A 26,642-nucleotide genomic window follows, 5' to 3' on the forward strand; every position below is an offset into this window, starting at 1 on the left:
AAATCTGAGCTCCTGGAAAACAGGAAATGTGTCTTGATAAGTTTTCCCAATGCAGCCATTAGTACCAGGGACACCATGGGGACACAATGCACATCTGTCAACTGACCTTTGGCATCCTGGTCCCCTGTGGGAGCCCAGGACTTATGAGTCATCTGTGCAAGGTCACTTGCAGAGCAAATACTGAGAGGATCCCATAGGGCCAGTCTAACTAGAGTCCCAGCTAAGCACTGGTGGAATCATCTGAAGGGATGGGAGGCACCAAGCACCTGGGGGGCAGCTCTAATGCCTCGTCTCTTCTCATGCCATGAAGAATGAAAACCTCCACCATCTCAATGAGAAGCACATTACTAAGTGATGACAAGGGACAGGAAATGATGAACATCCTTTCCTCAATAACTTCACACTAGCTGCTCTGATCTCAGTGACATTACAACATTTACTGGGAAATGGATCGTGTATGAGCGTCCTAATTTTTCTTTTTTCAGGAAAAAATAGTCCATTGTAACAAAGTGACATCAGAATCTTTAGAATGACTAATAACAAAAAGGTGCCAGCAGCCAATGTAGTCTAAGATACTTCTGACTGATCATTTCCCAAAGGCTTATAGAAATAGCAGTAAAAAGAGTTGGGGTTCTTAGCTCTTCACATATTCAAAAAAAATCACCATGAGGGGAAAAAGAAAACTACCATTAGAACCACCATCTGCTGTAAGCAAGATCCACTGACACATGGTAAAAATAAATGGGCAAAAGTTTGAAGAGAACCAGAATATTTGCATAGTTTCAAAATATTTTTTTCCCCAATATAAAGAAAGTTAGTAACTTTCTAGTGAAGAAACCCAGCAGACACAACTTGAACCAAGTGATCAAGGTGAACACCATCAGTAATTAGACATACTGATACCATGCCCCCACCCCCTGATATGACACACTGAGAAGGCCACACCACTTCTGTGACATTCTCGCTAAAAATGTATCATCACACAGTAACCAAGACACAACATCTGTCAAATCCAAAGTGGGCAAGGGCATACAGAAAGGCCAACTGGTACTCTTTTAAAGTGTCGTGGTCATGAAACAGAGTGAAGGACCAAAGAATTGTCACAGACTGGAGGAGATCAAGGAGACAGGGCAGGTAAATGCACTGTGGGGTCCTGGACTGGATCTAAGAACTGCAAAAGGATATTAGTGGAAAAAATGACTAAGTCCAATTAGACTCTGTAGTTTAGACAATGTTGTGATATCAGGGCTCATTTCTTTGATACAAGTTTTGATAACTGTACTGTAGTTATGTAATGTGTTACCATCAGGGGAAGCTGGTTGAAAGTATTACACCTAACCTCTGTACTATTTTTGCAACTCTTCCCTAAGACTATAACTATTTCAAAATGCCTAAAAAGTAAATTCCAACAACTCCACTTGAACACATTATTCCTCAAAGAATGAAAAGCGAGAACCCAATAGATACTTGCACACGAATTCACAACAGAGAAAAAGTGGAAACAGCCCAAGTGTTTGCAGATGAACGGATACATAGAATGTGGTGTATTTATACAATGGAATATCATCCAGGCCTCTAACAAGGGATGAGATTCTGACACACGCTACGAACTTTGACAACATTACGCTAAGTGCAACAAGCCAGTCACGAAAGAACAAATACTGTGTGATTTCACAGAAAATTTAAGTTGAGAGAGAAAACAGATGAGAGGTTACCAGGGAGGGGAGAATGAGGAGTTGGCGTTTAATGAACACGGTTTCTGTTTTGAATGATGACTAAATTCTGGAGATGGGTGGTGGTTATGGCTGTACAAAACTGGGAATATCCTTAATCACAATGAACCACACACTTAAAATGGTTAAAATATTGTTTTAAATTATGTATATTTAATCACAATAGAAGTATATAAAAAAGAAAATTACAAGTAGTTATCACAATGTGAGCAGTAAAACTTCAGAGATTTCTTACACCTAACTTAAAAAGCAGGGATGGTTTATTGACCCAAATTTTCTACCCTGAACTCTATCCTAAAAGTCTCAAAGAAGTCAGGAGCACGGCAGACCAGAGATTTCTAAACTGAGATGTTCTCACTGCCGGAGAGCATCTCTTCAGATCATTCCAAAGAATAAGCTCTTTGGTGCCAGGCTGAACCCTTCTGCTCTGTGCCCTGGAGCCTCCCCCAGCACCTGGCACACAGGTGTGCATTAAGTACTGCTGAGGAATGACTTCCCCAAAAGGAACGACTTCCCAAAGGGAAGAATTCAAATGTATTATATTAGCAGAAGGAAAAGCAAGCATTCGAGTCAACACACATACAGTTACCCCTTCTCAGAGGTTGTGTGGCCCATAGATTGTTCTTTTGAGGATTATCTATTGCATCTCAATCCTCTCCCTCCACCTCCTTTGGTCCTTTTGCCAGTGGCAGGGAGGGTCAGAAAAAATAACTCTCAAAATAATCAGCTCCGTGCATGGGCAAGATCTCTGATTGATCAGTGAAGAATGATCACGGAAAATGCATTTCATGCTCTTTTTGGGGGAGGGGGGTTCAGGAGAATCGACCCAGAAAGGTTTAAAAGGAGAATTGAGGGCTCCTGGGTGGCTCAGTGGGTTAAGCCTCTGCCTTCGGCTCAGGTCATGATCCCAGGGTCCTGGGATTGAGTCCCGCATCGGGCTCTCTACTCAACAGGGAGCCTGCTTCCTCCTCGCTCTCTCTGCCTGCCTCTCTGCCTACTTGTGATCTCCCTCTGTCAAATAAACAAATAAAATCTTAAAAAAAAAAAACAAAAAAGGAGAATTGAAAACTGTCTGCTTTAATCACGGTGCTGCTATACTGAAGCTACATCGTGGGTGCTGATGCGTGTCGTCCCCCAGGGGAAGGCCCTGGATGACAGGGGCACTGCCAGGATGCCAGCTCCGACAGGCTTCCTCTTGGGGAGCAGCCCACAGAGCCACGGAACTGAGAAGAAGATCGATCTCTGGGTTTCTTGCACGCACCTGTTTCTGACTAGATACAGAAACACCAGCGTGATCGCCCACATTCTCTAAATGACTTGTTGATTGCCCCGAATCGAATCCAACTGCCTTCAGCGGTGATTCATCACCCGCTGTGGGTTTTTTAAGAGGGTCTCTGAAAGCAATTCAAATAAGGCTTCTGCCAACAGTTCGAGTGATGGCAGGATTACTTCTCAGGATGGTGCCCACTGATGGTGGCCAAAAACACCAGGCATGGGACTTCAGTTGCCCATCAGATGTCTTGTCTCTCAAGGTTGACAGCAAAGGACTCCACGGCACACACTCTATTCCCCACAGCCCACTATGGAGAACATGTTCTTCAAAAATGCCTGTTAGCCAGTGGATTGCCTTATTCCGTAAACTCTAGACATTCAAAAAGTCAGAGCTCAGCCACTGAGACGGTTGGAGAGGTCTGTGTGAATTAGGAGAGAGCTGAGGCAGAGTGAAAAGATGCCGCAGTTTGTAGAAGGGCGAACAGAAGTAGAGGCAAGTCTTGGCTGTGCCATCACCTAGTTAGGTGAGTTAGGAGATGGCATCGGCCATTCCTCCCCGAGCTCCTGCCCGCCCCCATTCCTTCCACCCAGCTACGTTAAATGACGTTGACGATATCTACTGTCCAAGGCTATGAGGTTCAAATGGGCTCGCACCATTCAGTAAGTAGCTAGTATTTGTACTATTGAAAGTAGAAGGAGTTTTTATAGATGCCTACCTCTCTGAGAGTTGGCTTGCCAATGAAAAAGTCTGTATTCTTGCTGCTTTTGGGTGGGCTGAACTTGGGATTCAGAAAAGCACATCCATTTGCAATGGCCTCCAGGGGAGCTGGGCCCTCGTAAGGGAATCCGAGTCCAACGAACAGCTGTAAGACAGAAAAGCACACCATATATAAACACATCAATCAGGACTGGTGTCCTTGGCTCACAGGGGGCGATTCTGTGCTTCACTCCCATGTGGAAGCCTCAGAGCCTCTGGAAGGTTCCCAGACCCTGGGAGGTGGGATAAAGAGGAGGCACCTCATATCAGGAACTGAGAAACAGGACCAGGGACCTTTACAGGCTCATGAAGCTGCTCAGATCATTATGTTCTCCTCCTCTGGGAAAAAAAAAAGTAAAGAAATAAGAGTTGGAGGATGGGAGGGAGGTGGGCAGTTGAGGGGGTAAGAAGGCGGGGGTATTAAAAGGATAAAAAACAACAACAAAAACGAAGACCCAACAATAATCTTTCTGTAACTCACCAGGAGACATGACTGGAAAAACACTTGCTTAACTAAACAGAAGGTTTCTTCATTGAACCAAAGGAACAACAGGCCCTTTCAGGGATGCTGGGGGTTGGGGGGGGGCGGGGTGCGGAACAGAAAGGTCACTTGGCGGTTTGATTACAGTTCAAATGAAGCTGCTTTAAAATGATGGTAGGTCAGTAAACACAGGTTTTCATAATGGGGTTTTCACTGGGGGAAACCAACAACTTTGTTTTTATCTCCCCCCTCAGTGGAGGGGAGAGGGTGCTGAGTGCCTTTCCTCCTCAGCAAGCACACCACGCGCGCTCCCCACGGCAGACAATAGATGGCAGCAAAAACACACTCTCCAAGTCCTCGTGCAGACCCAAAGAGCTCCCAACCCCTGGGACAAAGGGGCCTTGCTGCAGCTCACTGGCAATGATTCCTGGGTCCGAAACTGAAACAGCATCTCAGGGAAATGCCTCAGTGCAGCTCCTCCCCTCGGGACCTTTCATAGTGCTGGAGGGCTGGAAGCTCTCAATGGCGGGATCCAAGTCTGGGCTTGGGGAGGTGTGAGCTCTCCCTACTACACCGAATAGCCAAGGCTGAGATCACTCAGCGAAGGCACATCTATCACCAAAGGATAATGGGGCCCCACCGCACCGTTCCCTTCTGCCATCACGCTGAGGAACACCCATGCAGCCAGGCCCCGAGAGTGAAGGCTATTGGTGAACTGGATACACGGCAGGCCTGGGCCCCCTCCCCATCGACTCCGTCTTTGCAGCTGCCTAAATGGAACAGTTACTTAGAATGGTTCCACGTGGAAAGACCTGAGTCCCAGCTGCTGGGTTCCCTGGGCACCACGGAGAGATGCAGGAAGTTTGGGCTGGGCACTCAGTTTCGGGACTGAACACTGAGCATGGCCCAAGCTGGACATATTGTAGCTCTCACAGGGATTTTTCTGGGATAAGAAACCAAAATTCCTGGTTTTCTGGGTAGACTCCCTGTCCTATGACTGTATATTCTTTTTGCACAGAACAGCACGCCTAACCTTTGTTTGTTTCAGAGGAATAACCTTTCATTTCCTGTAAACTTTGAGATGACCAAATATACTGCCAGCCTCCCACTGCCTGCTGGGGGCACTGTCCCTCGGGCAGAACCACTGGAGACGTGGGTGAGGAATACCGCAGTGGCAGGAGCCTGGGAGATGGAGAATATAAGGGCCATTTCCACCACCATTTGGAGGTCCTATTTCTGGATCTTACTGTTATTATTTAAAAGTTTTATTTACTTATTTATTTGAGAGAGAGATGGGGGAGAGGGAGGGAGAGAGAGAGAGAGAGAATGCATAGGAGGAGGGGAAAGAGAGAATTTCTTTTTTTTTTTTTTTTTTAAAGATTTTATTTATCTGACAGAGAGAGATCACAAGTAGGCAGAGAGGCAGGCAGAGAGAGAGGAGGAAGCAGGCCCCCCGCCGAGCAGAGAGCCCGATGCGGGGCTCGATCCCAGGACCCTGAGATCATGACCCGAGCCGAAGGCAGCGGCCTAACCCACTGAGCCACCCAGGCGCCCCATGGGAGAGAGAATTTCAAACAGACTTCCCGCCTGGGGCTCAATCCCAGGACCCTGACCTCATGACCTGAGAGAAAATCAAGAGCTGGACTCTTAACTGAAGGAGCTACCCAGGTGCCCCTGGATCTTATTCTTCTCAAGTAGCTGAAAGGAGTGAGATTATCAGAGAGAATGTAAGTATATAGGGTGTGGCCCCAGCATGTAGCTCAGGTGTGGGGGTGGGGGAGGATGCCTGACAGCCCCAGAGGAAATGGAAGGCAAGAGTGGGAAGGACCTTGTGCCAACACAACACAGCTTTATTAAATATGAAGAATCCAGGGTTGCTATCCTTCAGGCTTTTGAGCTCTGTGATCTGCCCTCCCTCTCAGATTTTGGGGAGGATATGCAGGCTCTCCAGGGGAAAGATGACCTCTCTCAGGTTGCAGGAGAGCACAGGGCTTCCAGATCCTTTTGACTCTGAGAAGAAAGGTGCCGGAAGATGCAGATGGGGGCTCTGTGGGTTTCACCAGAGACCTGGAGCCCACAATATGTCCTGACCTCTGAAAATCAGGGCCTGCCATCAAGTGCTGATACCTTCATCAACCTTAAGTGGCCAAGAACTTTGGAGGATATGCAGGATGTACAATGATTATCTATTTAAATAGAAAATACTGGAAAAAATTTAATTAGCTCCTTCAGACCAACCAATCTGAACCCATTAATTAAAAGGATTTGAGGCTGTTGCTTAATGGACTTGAATGTGACCTACGTTTAATTATATCTGAATAACAATTTGCACCATCTCAGCTGCCCCGCTGGCATTGAAACATCTCAGTACCCAGAAAATAAACATTTTGGGCTAACTCTCCAAAGCCTCACAATCGGAGGATGAAGCTAAAGCAAATACCATACAATTTCTTGGCAATGGGTTTCCTTGTCATGCTAATGAGTATTGCAGGAAATGCACAACTCAGAAACACCAAAATAACGGTTCTTTGTCACTTCTGTCGATAAGCAATTTTTTCTTCCTTCCTGTGTACTCATTACCTGTGACATTATAATGGAGCAGACGTATTAAGGTCAAATAGCACACTTGAGGTTTGAATCACAAAAAGGGCAGGCAGAGAGAGCTCCTCACCAGCAAAGGGGAGCCTGTCAACTGCTGAGTGCCGTGGTCTTGGCATACACCGGTGCATTAACCACACTAAATTACCTCCCCTCCTAGACCCCAGCTTCCCCAACACTGTGCTACTTACAGATGTCCTCAGCACGGGGGCATCACTAGAATGCATTCAAGCAGAGGCTTCACTTTTTAAGAGAAAACTGGGCCCATTTTATTTATACCTCATCTGGCCTTCAGAAGCCCCGAATAGAATGAGGATGTTCTAGACGACGGAACATTGTCATGAATGCAATTCCTCCCCATCAGGAAGCATTTCTAAACCCAGGATTACATGTTCTACAAGTAAATTTCTGAACTAATATGAAGCAAGAGAAAACAGATGAAGCACCACAGATTTTATTCACGGCACAGGATTGGGACGTTCCTATATGTCCACCAACAGCTCAGTAAAACCACTTGGAGTCTTACCCTGTGTGAAAGGGAAAAACAGAACTGTTCTATACACCTAACTGGAGCAGGTAACAAGGAATCCTTTCAACATGGATAAAAGTGGTTCTTAGGAAGATACCACATGAATCTGGCCAGTTTCCAGTCACTCTTGATGGGGAATATCAAGATGATCCAAAATAAAAGACACACACTCGACATAAGCTTTTCTGACTCGCGTGAACTGGCTAAAATTGGTGGAGTGGCTCAGGAGGGAGTTTGAGCAATGACTCAATCTTAGCTTATTCAATAAATTGAATACTGGTATAAAGTGATCAGGGCAATGTGGTAACTGACAGCACAGGGTCTAAACTCAGGCTGACCAAAGTTCAAATCCGGAAGGCCTCACTTCCTAGTTCTAGAACTGTGGGAAACTGTTAGTGGAGATCCATTCATAATGTATTCTCTCCAGCTATGGGACCTTAGTCAAGGTAACACAAGCTCTCTAAACTGTCTTGTCATGTATAAAATTGTGCTTTATTTCATGGGGCTGCTGTGAGGATTAAATGAAATATTTCATGGAAACAATGTATTCTAAGGTTTGGCACTGAAGTAAATGTTCACTGAGCAAGAGTCAGAATCCAGATCCAACTTCATGCAGCTGCACACACATATGACCTTGTATTGTTTAGCTAGAGCTTAGGTGTGCGTGAGTTGTGGTTGTGGGCTTTACAAGATGTTTGGCACCTGCATGTGTATTTAAGAGTTTGCACTATTCCATAAAGTACCTGGAGTAAAAAAAAAAAAAAAAAAAAGGGTGAGGAACATCCACCAGAAGAGTGAGACGACATGGTTTATGGTGGCTGCCTTGTGGAAAAGCCGGTCCCAGGAGCCACGTACTATTACTAAGCCTTGTTTCTTCTTCATACAATGATTGGGAATCCCCCTATTTTTGGTAATGGAACTTTAAAAAGAATTTTCATAGCTTTAAACAGAATCCATATGGTAGGCGAATATGGAGGAAATATATTCTTCTGAGAGGTGATGCTTTCATATAGCCTAAAAAGTCTCTATCTGGACACGTGTCTGCCCTTCTGCATTCAATGCTTGAAGGAAAAGAATAGTGGCCCAAATCTCTCCCATTCAGGTTTGGCTAAATACCCTCTCATGGGTTGCCAAAGTTCCTAACCTAAGCTACAAGATTCTCTTGTAAAGAGCTAGAAGGTTTAAAGGAGACAAGACAATGATACAAACCAAGTATGTTTAAGTGCCTGAAGGTTGTCAGAATCGGCAGCTATGTCAAAGGCTATTTCTTAGCGATCAGCTCACTGGGTAGGCTCCCAGACTATCCTTGTTACCCAAGTGGTCTTTCAGAAATAAAAACATAACACCAACAACTATGCCAAGACCAGAAATTCACCCACTTTGGTCATTTGGAAACGCCAGTTCAAAATCCCATGCACTGCAATTTGCATTATAAATGCATTAACTTGGAGATGGGGGGTGGCTAAGAGAAATATTTGGATAAGTTTCTGACTGTAGATGCAGATCATCTTTAGCTGCCCAGCACGAACTGTTTACTATTATGGTGTGAGGCAGCCCAACAGGCCAATTCACCATTGCACTGAGGATGGGCTCCCACAGTACCAAGGACAGAGGGCCCTTGTAACAAGAGATAACTCATGGAGGAGGCACAGAGAAGGGTTAGGGAAAACAGCCAGAAGTACGGTAATAAATCCCTGTGATCATGCATGCTACCATAACACAAATGCACCATGTTGAAATAATTGGCTCCTGTCCTCCAGAGCAACCTTCTGCTCTTATTTAAGGGATTTCAGAATTCACAGGGCAACATTTTGCACAACTAAACGACTGACCCTGCTTACAGCATCATAGAAGTTTGACATTGGTATCCCTCTTTTTTATGATTACTACTTCTACCTGTGTTCTTTTCACACTGCGATAGGTCCCCAGTTTAACTGTTGGCCTCCTCTACCACATCTGTGGAACACCACCGGTGGGCAGCACTGCCTTTGTCATCCCTGTAGCAAAACCGCCTGGAGTAAGGCCTGGAATGTATTCAGTGGTGAATATACATTCGTCAGAAAAATGAGCCAAAGAAGAAATACTAATAGATGAGATCTTTCCAGCAAGCAAGCGACTCTGTGAGGATGAGATGCTGAGCGTTTTTGTGCGTATTTGAGTGTGCAGATGTGCTTTTGTTCCTGAAGTCAGAGAAGTTACTGAAGCACCTCTCCATACACTCTGCGTTCTACACACGTATGTGGGAAGGGAAGAGGGAGAGAGGAGTACATATTGACCCCAATTTTTTTTTCCCATCTGGCTGGAATGGGAGTAACTTTATGAAGCCTCCTTGACTATCCAAGGGCGCACATTCCCATGCCTGAAAAGGAAGATGGAAGGTGGATTGCTCCATCAGTACGCAAGCGCCTGGGCTCCCTCCCACAGATGGCACTTGTGTGATGCGTGGGCAATACGGTGGAGAGGCAGGCACGGGCTGTCAGAAGGACGGTGTTGCTTGCTATGGAAATCTTGGCGATTTGGGTGCGTGATTCATGAGCAAAGCAAGAAATAAGTCTTACAGGCATGGTCCCAAGATCCCAGATGGCTAATGGATTTCATCCTGACTCTTTCCTTCATTCTTTACATAATTATCTGAAGGCCTTCTACAAGCCAGGCACTGTTCTAGGCATTGAAAATGTACCTGTAAACAGAATAGGCAAAGCCTCTCTCCCATCATGGAGCTGCATGAGTCTGGTTCCATGGCGGGTGGCCACCTCAAGCCATAGATTTTTGAGAGATTGCTCATCTGCATCCAAGCTCATGGGAAAAGTCATAGTTGATGGGGAATCAGACATGGGGTTGGGATGGAACAGGGACAATCTATACTGTATATCCAACCCTGCCCAGGCTGCCAGGTGACTCCCACAGCTGAGCTGATGAACTGCCATGGTAGGGCAGCAGAGCTGTCATGACCCCCGGCCCCTGCCCCCAGAGTGCTGGAGGGTGATAGGTCAGAGGCTGGGGCAGCGAAAGGTACAGCAACAGCATGAACAGCAGCAGCTTTCCCCCCTTGTTTTCCATAGCTAGAACTTGCTCTCAACTTTTACTGTAGAAAGGGAGGTACCTGTTCTGCCTCACCCTGAATGCTCATCCTATCTAGTGTAGGATGGCAATGCCCCTTCTATAAGGAGCTTCCTGTGTTAAGACTGGCAGGGCCGTGGGGGGGGTGGGGAGCTGGACAGGAAGAGGTTAAAATTAGGAAGGAGAAGAAAGAAATGACATTAAAAGAGAGGAGGACTTAACTTCCAAATAAAAACAGGCCACTCAGTTCAGGCTTCAACTGTACTCCTGGAGTCGGTTAGACTGAGAGCCTTGTCCATGGTCCTCTGATAAATAATTAATTCATACAAATGTATATGCTTATTAGAAGAGTCTTTCAGATTCAACAACTTCCTGGCTCTTTTAGCCCCAATTTTAGTGTCACGCTGAATTCCTCCATCTTCGGAGGCTCCCTGTGGCTGGAGTCAGCTAACGACACGTGGGCCCTTACGGCATGCCGGGGCGAAATGCTGCTGAGCACAGGGTTTCCTGGGCCTGGGTGCAGGGCTTCCAAGACGGCTCGTAAAGAAAACTAATGAGTGAGGAGCTGATCGCGCATCAATCAGTTCCACCTGTCTCCCAACCTGAAGGAGCACCAGACTCGCTTCCCTCTCCGGTGAGTCTGGGTGTGCCGATCCCATTCATTCTACCGACGTCTGCTTCCCTGTATCTCCAGTTCTCCATTTTCAACGTGGATTGGAATAAATCGCTTTTAAATTGCTCCGAGACGCAGAGGAACGAGTCAGAGGCAGAAAGGGTTATAAACGCAAAGCCTGACTGGTCTTTAGTGTCATTATTTCAAAGCCCAAGCTCCATTCATTTGAGCGCCTGCTGCTGTGCTCTAGGTATGAGGGGAGATTCTGCCAATACATGGCCTCATTTTCATCGTATTTGCCGACTGTTTTAGCCATAATTCCACTCGGAGTGCTTTAATACATTCCAGGCAGATGAAGAGGCAATACGAAATGGGATCAGTGATAGCCTGTGAGGGCACCAGTTTCTCAAGGATAAATACATGCCCCTCACACTCAAAATTCAGGCCACCGTCCCCGGCTGTCAGGCAGCCTCCCACTCGCGGCTCGGACGTCACGGGTCTCTTCTTTTTCCCTCCCTGGGACACCAGGGGCCTCAGCTTCAGCCTATTTCCTGCCCTCTGACAGGGTAAGTGGATGGTAGGGGAAGTAAGGGTTCTTTTAAAATTTCCAAGGCTGAGTAAGACATTCACGAGGCTGGGTTAATAGGACTGCGCGAGACAGTAATGACACGCTGTTGAAAACCAGCGCTGCCAAATGTAATTTTAAAGGAGCTTGAGCTTTTCCCACCATCTGATGTGGGGAAAAGTAAAATGAGGCAAATGGCAAAAAATAGCACTGCCACTAAAGGGCCCGGACATTCTAGTGATTCTAAAATGTCACCCTGAGACAGAAAAAGAATGGGAAGCCAAGAGTACAAACTGGGGAGCACACTTCCCTTCTGGGTTGCCGTGAACAGTCATTGGATTACAGATGACCTTGCAAAGGAAAAGAGATCTTTACCACAAACCAGATCTTTGGCTAAGGAGATAATTTACCCGACTATTTTATTCATGGTATCACCAAATGACTTGGAGGTAGAAATGATCAAATGCATTCACACATGGAGAAACTGAGGCAGAAAGGAGGTACAAATTCTATTGGCTGGTGAGTGTCCATTAAGCATTCTCCAGTCTGGGTGTTTATTCATGAGGATAGTGCCTTTAAGGGCCCAGCAGAGCTTTAATTTGTAAAAAATAAGATCAATCAATCAGTCAGTCATGAGTTAGGGTTGCCTCCCAGGCAAAGTGAGTGACTGTGGGCCAGCCGAACACTCTAGCCTACTTTCTCCTGGTGACCATGATGTTAACAACAACAGCACCTTCCTCACCCACCTCTCTGGGCTGTTGTGAGAATCAATCAGGGCAGCAGGTGTGAATACACTTTCCCAAATCCCAGTGTCACACAATAATGAGAAATCTCTCATAAGCCACAGAGCTTCTCCCCAACTCAGCCTTCCCCCTACCTTCCCATGGAAAACCCCACCAGGCAGGGCCCAGAACTGAGTCACTGTCGATAACAACCTGCCCTGTCCCTTCCTTAAGGAAGGGATCACACTTGCTGTCTTCACTCTAATATCCCTTGCACCACATCTGGCTCTTCAAAGTCAAACTCCAGTCTGTTTGCAAGTCCCCTAATGTCATTTGGTACTTTCATGGCAGAATTGCAGGCACTGGGTCAAGACGATGCAGTCACCATGTGACTCAAACAGTTCTCCATCGGTGGCTCCCCCAGCTAGCTACCCCATGGGGTCTGCAGTGTGTCTATATCTGTGACAATCAGCCCTTCAGCCCCTTACCAGAGGTTTCCTCCCACTCTTTCCCAGCAACAGAGCAGCTGGGGGGCTTTGTGGCTCCCTCCTGAATGTGTCTGCTCTGCCTCCACCACGTGACCCTCCCTCATCTCTCCTGACGCCAGGCATGCCCTGCCCACTGTCCACCTCCAAATCTTTCACGGTGCCTTCCCTGCACCTTGAGCCCAAAGAGACCCTCCCCTTGTCTGAACTTCTTCAGTGTCCACTACAAGCTTTCTGAATGAGGAGGTGTGAAGAAAAGCCAGTTTGGGGCCAATTCCTTGAATAGAGCTACTGGGGAGGTAGGGGAGCCAAGCACCCCAGGCAAGCTTATGTGAGAGCCGCTGCTTGATCATGAGGTCTGACCTTCGAGACAGGGCCTTACTTTTTCGGCTTGCCACCGGATCCCCAGAGCCTTGCTTGACACAGCGTGGGTCCTTGGTAAGTAAGTTGTAAACCGTGGCAACGTCCTTCCACAATTAACTTTACAGCCACGGCTGATCTAGAAAACCACTGCCCGGAAATGACCTAACGAGCTTCTACAGCATTGAAGAGACAGCATGAGAGATTCTTATCCCATTTGCAACACCAGTGGAAACAAACTGTAAACAACATCAGTGACGGGTTCTTACACAATCCCTAAAAACCTACCTTGGTTTCTCGAAGCAGAAATTGCAGGTCTCGTCCACTGAGGATACCATGGTTTTTCACGTAACTGGGAATATTCTTTGTGCTGGAGCCGTACACAGTCGCGTGCACTTCCATGTAGGTGTGAATAATGTCCAGATAGATTTTCTTATTCTAAAGAGGGGACACAAAGGAAAGGCATTTTTTTTTTTCCTTTTCATTCTTGTAACAACCTGCCTCATAGCTGGAGGCCACAGAGACAGAGTTCTTAATAGAGATTGCAGGAATGTGGCAGTCCAACCTGTAATAGTTCTTTCAAAAGTAATCTGACTGGATTTGGAGGGCAAACACAGTCATCCCGCTGCTGTACAATTCTGCGAGAAGGAACTTTTATGTAGCAATATATTACTGAATACCAACTATAGCTCAAGGCCAATTGTTTTAAAGTATTATCCTCGCTTTGTAAATTACCAGGGACCCAACACTTTGCATTTGGCTCCTCTGCCTTATGGGGGAGGAAGTTTGGGGAAGGAAAACCTAGAGAAGGCAGTCAGTTGGACTAGAATATTTATCTGGAGAAGCTAAGCTGTCCCCGAGGAACGCAAACATCCCCAGCTCTTGCCAGTATTTCTAGTGATGATTAACGCATGTTGTCAGAACTGGATCCCACCTACTTGGGATGAGGGGGAGACGAAAGTTTCCCACAATGTACACTGATTGACTTGGCAGCTGGCGAGATAATGAGCATATCCAGGTAGACAAAAATGGAAAAAAGATTAAACGTATACCTTGATGAACCCTGAACCATTCAAAAGTAGTTTTATTTTTATTAGAAGCAAAACAAAATCCCTTTTCTGTACTGAATTTCAAGGCACACTTTCTAAATCAAAACCACCTGTGAAGCGGAAGCGACTCAGTTTCGCTTCCTCTTCACGTTTCTGTGTGACTAAGTAGCACAAGCTGGATTTTGTAGGTTGCTTTTTCTTTTCTTTTTTTTTTTTTAAACTTGAAAGATTCAAGTTCTGTAATGTTTTCCAGTTGTATAAAAATGGGACAAGTCTTTTTCTTCATTCTAAGCCCGTTTTCACACACTCCAGGAAAATGTATTAGTAGCCAATTCTATGAGTAAAGACCACAAGGGATGCAGGGGTGTGGCACCAGCAGCCATGGAGCTCAGGGAAGGGGGGAGGGTGGCAGCACGTCCCAGCCTCCTCACAGTGTTCTGAGCCGGACTCAGGACATGCCCTCTGCCAGGAACTGCCCTGGTGGAGAATATTACAGCGGGCTCTCCATTTTGTGGGATGCATCTTTCAAATCACGTATCAAAAGTCTTCGTGGCTGGAGAAACAGCCTCGTTCCAGTTCTCCATCCTATGCACTAAGATGATTTTGTTCGGAAGCAGCCACATCCACGCCTGCACTCTAATGTATGCATGAAATGAACACTTGGCCTGAAAGTTTAATTTCATGCCATGTTTGGTATGGCTCAAAGATGCTAAATTCATCACTCAGAGATGTATACCCTTGAATTAATGCAGAGGTGACTAGAAAACAGTTTCTAAACCCTGACTTCCCATTCACAGCTTTAGTCAGATTCAGTATCACCTCCTTGATATACGTTAATTTGAGGGGTTCTCGGATATGGGTCTTGTGCTGCATGGACCTGATAACTCCTGTCCCCACAAATACCCTTCTTGGGGACTCCAACCCCGCCCACAGCCCCTGGTGGGGAGGGAGGGGATTCTGTAACCCTGGCCCCCTGCCACTGCTGACCAGCCCAGGCTGTGTCTGACCTGAGGGGGACCCAACTCTAGGCTGGCCAGGAGCCTGGGACAGGGCGGCCAGGCTGCAGAGGGTGAGCTGAACCCATCAGACCCTCTGTCAGGAGCTCAGAAGCCAGTACACAGAGAGATTCCTGCCAGATGGCCGTGGGCTATAGAGCAGAAAGGTCACTTGGTGTTGGAGTCTGGGTGATTATGAGCCAGATACAAGTTATGAGGAAGGCAGCTGCCAGTTCTGGGGGGTGGAGATGGAAACAGAGCCAGGTGAGAGTTGAAAGGAGTAAAGGGGAAGACTGAGACAGATAGTTGGTAATCAGAGGGACCCAGATAGTGACTGAGACCAAGTGACAGAGAGACAGGGCATGCGAGAGAGAAAAGGAGGAGGAAAGAAGGTGGTGGGAGCCAGTGAGGAAAGCAAGCAGAGTCCTGGAGGAGAGAAAACCTGGTCCTCAAGCTGCTTCCGGGTCCCCCTCCATCCATAGCTGTTCCCTATCCTCAATTTCCCAAATCTTCCTGGATCCTTCCGACTATAATAAAGGGCGATCCTATCATCCAAAAGGAGACTTGTCGGGATGTCTAGTTGGGCTTTGATCAGGGACCAGGCAGGCATCTCTCCTTTAAGCAAAAAGAGACGCTTCCCTATGAAAAGCCAGCTGCTAACTAGTGAAGATGGACCAAAGGACCCTGAACTGGTTCCGCAGTGAGGGACAAAGAACAGTGAATGGCCCACCTGGTTCCTGTCCCGGAGGATACTCACCTCAGACAGACCTAAGATTAGGATTCCCAGACCCAGTGCCTGTGGAATGAACAATATACAGGATACAACACAAGTATTGCCATCAACTCCAGGAAAGATGAGGACTCCTTGAAACACAGCAGGGGGGGGGCAGGCTCAGGCAAATTAAAAGCAGCATACGCAGGGGCTAATAATAAAGTCTGTGCATTTATTAACATGAAGGCCTGGTCAAGTCTGAAAGGGGAAATTACCTTCAGAGAGAATTTATGTAATTTCAGGAACAAGAAAATCAAACAGGTTAACAGAGGAAAACAAACGTTTCCAGTGTAACTCTAACCTTTGAAGCCAACCTGACAACCGGGTGATTCAGCCCAGGCTTCTTGTTGCCACCTGTGCCGAGTGCTGCAGAGATCTGGTGAGGGCGACTCACGTCACGGATCCCAGGGCAAGGGGCACTGCAGTCCCCCACACCGAGCTGTCTCCTTGCCTGAAGGTAACGCTCACTGGATGCTATGGGAATCCAAAGTGCCAACTCTACCTTAGTACCACTGCCTGATTTCCAAGTTCACATGTCCAACTGCCTCCTGAACGGGTCTACCTTGCTGGGCTGCAGGTACTTCCAACTCAACAGGTCAAAAAGGGGATCTATCACCTTACATTCCCAGACTAGTGTCACCTTGTGTGCTCCTCATCTCAGTGACTGGCATTAATCTGCTCCAGATTCACTAGGTTCCTGCACCAGAATCACCCTTGTCATTCCCCCCATCAAAGTGGGCACAAAGCCCTATTGATTCTGCCTCCATAGTATCAAACAGGCCTCAATCCCCACCCACTTTGACGGTGCCGGGATTAATACAACCGGCATCTTAACACATCTCCCTGGGGCTCAAAAAGGTGATGACCTTGACCAAGATTTCAGCAAGTGAGCAGCAGCTTTGGGACTGACCACAGAACAATCTGTAGGGCTCAACATCACTTTTGAACTGTGCAAAGCAATACTATGTATATGGACAATGTTTTTTTATATGGACATTTGTGGTTAAGTACAAAAATATGCACGGGGATGACAGACTCCACCTTCCGGGTACAGATTACTGAGGTGGCAGGGAGGACTTGGGGAGGTGCACGAGCTTTAATGGTATTTGTAATAATATAATTTCCCTGTTAAAAATCACAAAATAGTAACATCTACATATTTGGGTGATGGGTATTTGATATATTAATTAAAACAGAAAAGTTTAAAATGCATGCAATCAAGAACGAAGAGAAACCAGACTGTAGGACTTCAAAGCTGGCACCATTGGCACTTCACTGGAAGGCTCAGGTCCCACCACGAAGAGAGGCTCAAGGGAATCCCTCCTCTCTTCGATGTACGTTGCTACCTTTGGGTTTAAGAAATAGGGTACTGATGTTTCTTAAGGCAAGTGTAGCCCTGCCTTTCCTTTCCCAACCCTTGGGTGGGACCAAAGTGGGGAGGGAGATGTACAGGGACGAGGACATTTTCCAGCATCTTCCTCCCTTCCTTTATTTTAGATATTTGGGCCCAGGGTGAAGGTGTTACCATGAACTGAGTGTCCTGGATCTTGGTGATCCAAGAACTGGATTCAGATCACTCCCTAGAAAGCTTTCCCTCTCCGACCTAAGAGACCAAGGTCAAAGGACTTTACCCACTCCCCAAACCCTATCACCTACAAGTTAATGAGATGCAGGCAGAAGCATCTTGCACTGACTGTCAAACCCAGGCAGGTGGCCACCGCCCCTTTCTGGGGGCTGAGAGAAATGCCTCCAGTCTCAGCTGAGCAACTGGGGAGCCCCAGAACGCGTCAACAGCCTCTAGTTCAATTTCAGTTCCCATTAAAAACAACCAAGCAAAATGATTAAAATTCAAATCTACCTAAACTCATTTGGAGGTGGGGGGGGGAGGGGAGATGCAAAGGCAAAGGAGAGAACATCCTGGAGCAAAGGAGGAGTGGTTTCCACAGGTCTGTCGATGCTTGCGATTGTAGCTGGAGGCAGGTGCATTTTCAGAACTGGTCATAAGCTATTCAGAGCTTGAAGAGAGAGCTTTAGGAAAACAGTTCAATCTAAAGCAATACTAGCGTGATTCTATAGCAGGGAGAGAGGCAGAAAGCACAAACGGAGAACCACAAGCCCTTTCCTTTCCCAGCTGGTGAATTAGGGGGAGAGGAAGGTTCTTTGGCCAATGTCAGCATCGTGAACTATTGGTTGCACTGGGTATTACACACTCTTCTCATCAGCAATATCCCTGCTCTCTGCAGACACATACATCCTTTCTCCTGGACCCTACTCCCTTTGTAGGTGCCTTGTCACCTGTCATTGTTTAAAAGAAAGAACTCCACAGCTCTGCCCAGAGTCTGTTGGTCCAGGGAAAGCACCTGATGAGTGCTGAGCCCGTGGGCATCCTTCCTAGGAAGAGTTGATGGGTGTGGGAGAGCCAATCCCTCCCCAGAGTTCAAAGTCATGCTGAGCCATCCAGCATGGGTCCCATCACATGGAGGTCAAGCTCCAGGCAGAGAAAAATGAAGTCCTTGCTTGGACAAGGCCAAAGGCGAGACAGTGTGTTCCGGCAGGGTCTCGAACCACGGTTCCAGTTATGTCTCAGGTGGCTCCTGGGCCCTCCCAGGTACCCGGAGTCTGGCAGTCCCCTGCTGTGGCTGGAGCTAGGAAAGCTGGGTTCTTTCCATTTCAGCAGGAAGAACGTCCAGACAAGTACACTGTGACCAGATTTTTATTTTGACCATCAAGGATTTTTTTTTTTTAAAGATTTTATTCATTTATTTGAGACAGAGAGAGCACTAGAGAGAGAAAGCGAGCACAAGTAGGGGGCAGATGGGGAGGAAAAAGCAGGCTCTCTACCGAGCAGGGAGCCCAACATGGGATTGGATCCTAGGACCCTGGGATCGTGACCTGAGTCGAAGGCAGACACTTAACTGAATGAGCCGCCCAGGCATCCCGAGCATCACGACCATCAAAGATTCTTAATAATTTTTAATGTAGTAGCCTCCACTTCCTCCCCTACAAATACAGAAACTGGTTTACTCCACGGTTTTATGAATATACGGTTATGAATCATATACTTTAAGAAGCAAGTCCATAGAGGATGCCTTCCCCCAAATCATACCGGAAATGCTTCACTAACATCTGCTGTGACATATCTCCTTGAGAGTTCGGGGTTGGACTGGTCCATTCAGCTGAACTGAGATCTTGTGAATCTTTCTCTACCCCTGCCTCCTCTATGCACTGCATCCACCCGTGTGAACTGCTGACAGTCTCTGAGCTGATTCGTCATCTGAACGGTGACACAAGCTCCTGAAACTTCTCAGACTCCCCTCCCCACCTGGTCCATGCTCACACCACCCAGGCTGCCCTGAACTGTCCGACCGGAAGGAAGCTGCACCGGGAGGTGGGGGGCAGCAGGGGCCTACAACCCTGAAGAGCATCCCAGATGCAGAGAGAGCTGGACCAGGGTTCACAAGAAGCAGGACACAGAAGGGGGCAGGGCAGACAGAACTGCCCTCTTTCTCTGTCTTACAGACCCCACCAAAGCCCAGTTCCTCCTGGCAAACCTTCTAGGAAGGCCAAGGTGTGGTGTGTGTGTGGCTCCTGGTGGAGGAGGAGCCTGCATGGTCAGCTGGAGGTCATCTCACCTGGTCCTTCTCCTGGCCTCATTTCTTTCTTCCTGCACCCTTATGGCCCTGGGCTTGCAGCAACTTTCCCAATAACCAGCGATACTCAAATCTGCTTCGGGCCTTGCTTTCTATAGGCCCTGGGCTGAGGCCCTCACCTCCTTCAATCCACCATTCTCAGGGCTGGTTTCCAGAACTGAAGATTTTGCTTCCCTGTACAAAGTCTTCAAAGGCTCCTCATGGCCGTGAGAGACGACCTTGCTAGTGATGCCCACAAGGCCCTTCCCAAAGAGGGCTTCTAGAGGCTTTCCAGATTCATCTCCTACATCCCCGCTCCTCCTTTGTGTCAGGCCTACCTACGTGTCCCGCCCCCGACCTTGGCCCAAATGCCCCGCCCCCCCTTTCCGCTCCTGGGCTCCTCCCCCTTCATTTCCTGCAAGCTGGCAATCCCTGGGTCCACCCCGTGTGAGGTGAGCGGCCACGTCCTCGGTGCCGTCAGTATTGCCAAATTAATCACACAAGAAGGCCACTGGACGGAGGGGGCTCTAATGCCGTGGTGGCCTACACAGAGCCAAGCCGGCCGGCACCTTGAGGTTATGAAATCTAAATGCTGGAGAGACAACCAGTCACAAACAGCCCACGGGGCAGTAAGCCGAGGCCAGGGCATTCATTTCCTTTCTTCGCTTCCATACCTCCTCAGAGAGTCTTGCCCCCACCCCCCCCACCCCCCCACCCCCGTCAGGGGAGTGCTTCTCCTTCTAGTTTGGCCGCTGCCTCCTTCCAACTGATTTTGTTCAAATAAATTCTTAAGCTTTTTAATACACCTCAGTTTATCTCTGAACTTCCTGTTTGGCCTCTTTGGGCTGCACTGTCCTTGCCTGCCCACCCTGCGGGGCGGGGGGCCGCTGAAGGGCAGGACCCCGGAGGCTCTGGGCCTAGGGAAGAGCTCAGGAAACGGGCTGGGTGAGCACACAGGGAGCAGGAAGCACAGCACAGTAATGGGCTTACGGAGGAGACAGATCTCAGGCTCCCTCACACGCGACTCCCTACCCAGTGCTGCCCATGTTCCCACCCTGCCTCAGGAGCCAGGTCCTTCCTCCACAAAACCTTCTCCCAGCAAATGAGCTTGAAGTCCGTGACTTTACCTCAGGGTGTATTTTAATGAAAATAAAAACGAGAGTTGCAGACCTTACAAGATGGATTTCATAGTTGAGTATCTTCCTTATAACCTAGGTCTCTCAGGAGTAGTGAAGTAGAAGGACAGGAGGGAGGGAGACATTTGAGAAAACAAAAACAAAAACAAAAACACCAAGACCCCCCCCCCCCCCCCCCCGCCCCCTGCAAAACCCTACCTCATCAGTCTGTTCCTGAAGTCTAAAATTCAACCAGGATGAAAAATTCTTTTATTCCAAGATTAGAAGTTCTAAAATGCAAATCTCTGAATTTCAGCAGTGAAGCAGAAAGAATTTACATTACAGAATAATTAGACCTTAAGGTCCCTGGCTCATTTACTGCTAGTAACCACCCAAGGTTAAGGTGTGTGTTGGGGTGTGTGTGTGGGTCAGGGTCCTTACTGTGTCTCACCCAGGCCTCCTAGGGCTCTGGAAGACTCTGTGAAGTTAAGATTCTCCAAGCCTGCACCCTGACCCTTCCTCCCTAAATCCCGACCTTTCAAGGAGAAAGGGGGATGTTCAGTAATTACAATGGGAATAAGAAGGGGAACCTTGTGCTCTTGTATCCAGCCTGGTCTGTGGCCCCACTATGTGCCCATGGCCAACAAAAAGGGAATCTGTCCCCTTTTACTGTCCCAGGCTTCACACTTATTCTTGATTAGACCTTAGCTGGTATAAATTACAACTCTTCTAGCCACACTTAAGTATGATACGAGTGGTTCTAGAACCTACCAACTGCTGAGTTTTGGGCAGAGGGCAAAAAGAATGGATGTGGAATGAGTGAAAGGGCAGAATATTCACCAGTACTTGACTTATTCTCTACTGTCCAGTTAGGTGGCTGAAATTTCTAAGATTTTCACAGAAGAAATTCAGAAAATTTTTGAGGCTTGATGGCTAATGTGGAAATAGCAAGCAGCCCTGTTACTGCTGGTGGATCTATAAATATTGGATAATATCACTTCCCAATTATATCAGACACCTTCTATGTGTGTTGAGCTTGAACTGGGAATAAAATGTACATAAAAGCTACTTAAGTAAGTATATACCCTTATTTAAAAATAAATGGTGCTCACACTGCCCCCCCCCCCCCCCACCGCCAGACCATAAAATGGGACAAGCTTGAAAGGAGTTTCAAGATGGTTGGAGTCTTCCTCTTGCTGCCCAACCTGAACCCAAGCCCACCCCACTCCCTGATCTTCCGGTCCAAACCTTAGTTGGTTAGCTAGCATGCTTCCCCATCTTCCCAGCACTTTCAGGTTTCAGGGATTTCTCTGCCTTAGCGATGGAGCCTTCTGCAATTTAACAAATGTCTCTCAAAGGACCCTGGGGATCCACCAGCCAGTTTGTGAAAACAATGCACTCCCCTTTCTACTTTGAGAAGGGCAGGAGGTCTCCAAATTGTAAAGCTGGCTTCTCTCAGGATCCCCTCTCCCTTCAGCGCAAATGCAGTCACTTAGGGATCACGGTGCCCCTTACTCTGTTTCCTCCACTTCCAGGAGTGGAGGCCAAAGCCCACCAGCTACGCTCCTGTGCTTAGAAAACAGGCCGACAGGTGGAAAACAGGCCCCTGCCACCCCCTCCCCAGGTGTCACAACGGAAGGAAAAGAAAACCAAGAGGCTGCCTTGGCAAAACTGAGATTGCAGTTTTTAGAGAACCTGCATGGGGTCAGTGATTTATGGACTGAATGGAGGTGACCTGTGAGCCCCATCCACTCCTGACAGTGGAGGACATGGGATCCTGAGGGGCTTAGGCTAGCGCCCAACAATCAGATGCGGTCTGAAGGCAGAGGAAAAGGGGACACTCGGCAGGACTGTCCTCTGTGTCTCCAGGGAAGGATTTGGAATCACATTCCGAGCAGTGGGCAGTGTAACAGGTGCGAACATAGGGCTTTTCCTGCCAATTAAACTGAGACCCCAAAGGCCAGCTACAAAGCAACAGGTACCAAGTACTCAAAGTGAGCAGCCAGCCCACATCCCCACAACCCTGAGAGAGGAGGAGGGAGGTCATCCCTGGGAAGCTGTTGGCCCATTTCCCTCCTCTATTTAACCAGGTGACCAAGGCTCTGGAGGACCACTGGGAGAGCTTCACATGCATCCCCAGAACTCCTGGGGCATATAGATTGGCACCAGACCCAAGCTTTAAAATGCCTCATGGTCGGAGCCTCTGGGGCTGGGAGGATGCCTTGAAGGAAACATTGGGAATGGGCCAGAGCTCCCAGGGTTTCTTAAAGTAACAGGTGACTGTTTCCCTTGGTGCAGGTGTGGACCACACAGAAAGGTGCCCCACTGGATGCTTCGGGGAAGGGCTCTGTCCAAGGGGCCACAGGGAGGGTGGGAAGCTGGAAACCAGCCCTGAGAGGGAGCCACACCTTCATTTCAGGCTTCTCAGTCAAAACAGTACTTAGAAGAGGAAGGAAAGGAGCTTAACTTGAGATGATGTTCAGAGTTTCCACTATTAAACTAGAATGGGTATTTTAATTACTGCACTTGGACTATTCCTGGAACTGAAAGTAACAGAAGGTTTTTTTTTTTTATTTCCAAGTTTTGTAGGACTTGCCCAAAATTATATCCAAGGGTCAGAAAAGACTAACTGTACAGTTCAAGGGATAAAAAAGTCGTTCCTTACCTGAATTCAATAGAAGCTCCCTCTTTCAATGTAATGTTTACATATACAAGGTGGTTTTAGGTGGAGCATGGGTAAAAGTTTTTTACTTCTAATAGTTTTAAGTGTATTTATATATGGCTTAGAAAAACTAAGTAACACACCCATGGGATTTCATGCTCATTCATCACTTATGATAAAGCTAAAATAATTATTCTTAAAATGAGCTCATTAAAAATACCAAGCAATTAATAGCCCAGGTGGGGTATGCATGTAACAGAGGTCTGAATTTGGTGTAGGTGACTTTCGTCTGGAACCCAAGGCTTCAAAGAAGTGTGTGGTGGAGAGCCTCATTTCACTAAGAGGAGAGGAAGGGCCACCACTGGTGGCAAGATCATGGCCAGGGCACTCAGGTCAGTCCCTTTGTCAGTTAGCAGGACAGAGATGCTTCTGAGCAGTAAAAGTGCAGTGTGATGGAAGAGGTGGGTGGATGGGTCACAGACTCAAAGGGAAAAGGTGGTAAACCGCTCTCACTTAATGTTGTCTCACTTTGCCGAAGTCCGGGGATGGAAAGCTTCCTCATAAACCACACTTTCGCCCCATGGCAGCTGTCAGACTTCACACTCCTCAGCCAACACCGTGCATGAAGTTCACTCCCCGGGTCTGACCTGGAATGACCTTCTCCCCGCTGAATGTCTCACACTTTCTGAAGAAAGTCTTATTCGTGGGTAAGCATGTGCAAGGCTATCAGAGTGAAGTGTTTGGGAGGCGGGAGACTGGGGTAAGCTTTAGGCTACCCTGAACCACCTAGATCAGTCTGGACAACCTGCTTTATCTTTTGCAACTTCGACTTCCTCAGATGTAACATGAGAGGCTTGTAGATTGGAAGGTCCTTTGAGCCCTAAAGTCCATGACTGACATCACTTTGGGGCACCTGCGTGGCTCTGATGTTTAAGCGTCTGCCTTCAGCTCAGGTCACGATCTCAGGGTCCTGGGATCTAGCCCCACATTGAGCTCCCTGCTCAGTGGGGAGCCTGCTTCTTCCTCTTCCTCTGCCTTTCCCTTTCTCATGCTCACTTTCTCTCTGTATTTGTCTCAAATGAATCAATAAAATCTTTTTTTTTTTTTTAAAGATTTCATTTATTTATTTGACAGAGATCACAAGTAGGCAGAGAGGCAGGGAGAGAGAGAGAGAGAGGAGGAAGCAGGCACCCCGCTGAGCAGACAGCCTGATGCGGGGCTCGATTCCAGGACCCTGAGATCATGACCTGAGCCAAAGGCAGACGTTTAACCCACTGAGCCACCCAGACGCCCCTAAATAAAATCTTTTAAAAAATAATAAATTTATGACTTAAAGCACCTTCCCCCCTGCTTTCCCAGGGGTTATAGAGCCAGTAATCTGTAAAGGAGATGAGGTATGGGCACTACTAATGGCCTCCCAGGTTTCCTCTCCTCGAAGCTCACCCATCTCTGGGAGTTTTTGTTGTTAAGCTCATTAGAAAACTGCCTTCTGCTGCAGAGAGCCAAGGACCCCGGGTGGGTGGGTGGGTGGGGGCACAGTGTTCCAACTCTGGAACAAGTCACTCTCCACCTTACTTTCCCAAAGAATCAGCCTGAGGCTGGCCACCAGGTGAAAACCCATGGAGTACCCAGAACTTCTGACACCCAAAGGCGATCATTTGTTAACACCCCTGCCTTTAGGGCCAAGATTATTTTCAGGAGTAATTATGAAATGAAGTGAATAACAACTGGAAAAGTGAACAGAGGACATCTTCCTTTCTGAGCTTTGTATATGTCAGTAAAGAATTATGGGGCACCTGGGTGGCTCAGTGGTTGAAGCCTCTGCCTTCGGCTCGGGTCATGGTCTCAGGGTCTTGGGATCGAGTGCCGTGTCAGGCTCTCTGCTCAGCAGGGAGCCTGCCTCCTCCTCCTCTCTCTCTCTGCCTGCCTCTCTGCCTACTTGTGATCTGTCTGTCAAATAAATTAAAAAAAAAATCTTAAAAAAAAAAAAGAATTTAAAAAGATGACCATGTAAAAACAAACAAGAGATTAATCCTTTTTAATTACGTTAAGTATTCTTCTATAAATAGGGAAAAACATCTCCCTTTTGGTCTCTTTCAGTAATGTGCCACATCACATTTTCTGTTTTCATGTGTTAGCGTCCGTACATCTGTCATGGACTCCATCCAAACCAACCTGTCCCATGTTCTCGGTAATGGGCACTGTAGCCATATTCGCCCACCCACCTTTACTTACAGCTTATCGAGGATCATTTTTTATTAATTTCAAACTGTTTCTTTCATGTGAAGCAAGATACACAAATAAGAACACACAAAGTGACAGGCATTACACATACCCAACCTGGTTATCGCTGCATGCTGGGATGAAAAGTAATGGCTTTCCTGCAATCTCTAACTTTTCCACAAGTAATTACCTCACAAACAGGAAAAAAAAAAAAAAAGAAAAAACAACAACAACAACAACAACAAAAAAAACCACCTACATCCAAAATCACAGTTGGCAGCCCCAAAGGGGCACATTTCCCAAGGAGTAACTCATATTGAGGTCTGGGAAGTGAGGTAATTGGAGACGGCCATGTTTTGGGGTGGGGGGCAACCGGGAAGAGAAAATGGATACTGAGCCTTCCACAGGACAGGCACACTTTTCACTTACATTCTAGAGAAAGGCTGTCCCCCAGGCCTCACCCCCCCTGTTAGCTTCTCCCAGTTCCAAATAAGAAGGAAAGCTTGAGTTTGCCAAACTCCACACACAGAACAGCAATTTACTCTGAACTGAAGATGTGTGGTTCTCCCTGGATTCTGCAAAAGCAGAGGTGCGTTGGGGGTGGGTGGGGGGGACTGGTTCTATTAATTTGATTCTGAATTACCAAAAAAAAAAAAAAAAAAAAGTACAAAAAGAAAAAAATTCAAAACCAGGATACCCTGTTGTGAAGAAACACAGCAATATACAGCCTGGGACCGGAGAAGGTTTCATCTAGTACTTAATCCGCTGTAAGAGAATTAATAAAATTACCTGATGCTATGGTAGTATTTGTTCTTCCTTTTGGAACTCTAATGAATTTAAAAAAAGAAAGCACCTCTTTGGGGACACCAGGACAACTAAACACATTCAAACAGGTCACAGACATGCCCTCTGGTGCCGTCCCAGGCCCTGACTAGCAACGTCTGCGCAGAACAAGGGACATCTCCAAACAACAGAGAATTCCGTGTGCCAGGAAGTGCTCGTTGTTCAGGAAGTGCTCGTTG

General features: G+C 47.3%; 1 protein-coding gene across 6 annotated transcripts in view; it reads right to left on the minus strand.

The window, feature by feature from the left end:
- LOC111141394 (mannosyl (alpha-1,6-)-glycoprotein beta-1,6-N-acetyl-glucosaminyltransferase) overlaps positions 1-26,642 on the minus strand; it is a 346,427-nt gene that overhangs the window by 33,471 nt on the left and 286,314 nt on the right. For all 6 annotated transcript variants that reach the window (XR_002640198.1, XR_002640201.1, XR_002640202.1 and 3 more), the window contains 2 exons: positions 13,464-13,613; positions 3,722-3,868 (listed from right to left, as the gene is read on the minus strand). Coding sequence is in view for 3 of the 6 variants with exons in the window: in XM_022493939.1 (XP_022349647.1) it covers positions 3,722-3,868; positions 13,464-13,613 (297 nt within the window). In the remaining 3 variants the exon portion in view is untranslated. The remainder of the gene's footprint in view (positions 1-3,721; positions 3,869-13,463; positions 13,614-26,642) is intronic.

This window comes from Enhydra lutris, unplaced genomic scaffold (genome assembly GCF_002288905.1).
Source record: "Enhydra lutris kenyoni isolate GAN:26980312 unplaced genomic scaffold, ASM228890v2 scaffoldscaffold1, whole genome shotgun sequence".
In the NCBI taxonomy this organism is placed as follows: Eukaryota; Metazoa; Chordata; class Mammalia; order Carnivora; family Mustelidae; genus Enhydra; species Enhydra lutris.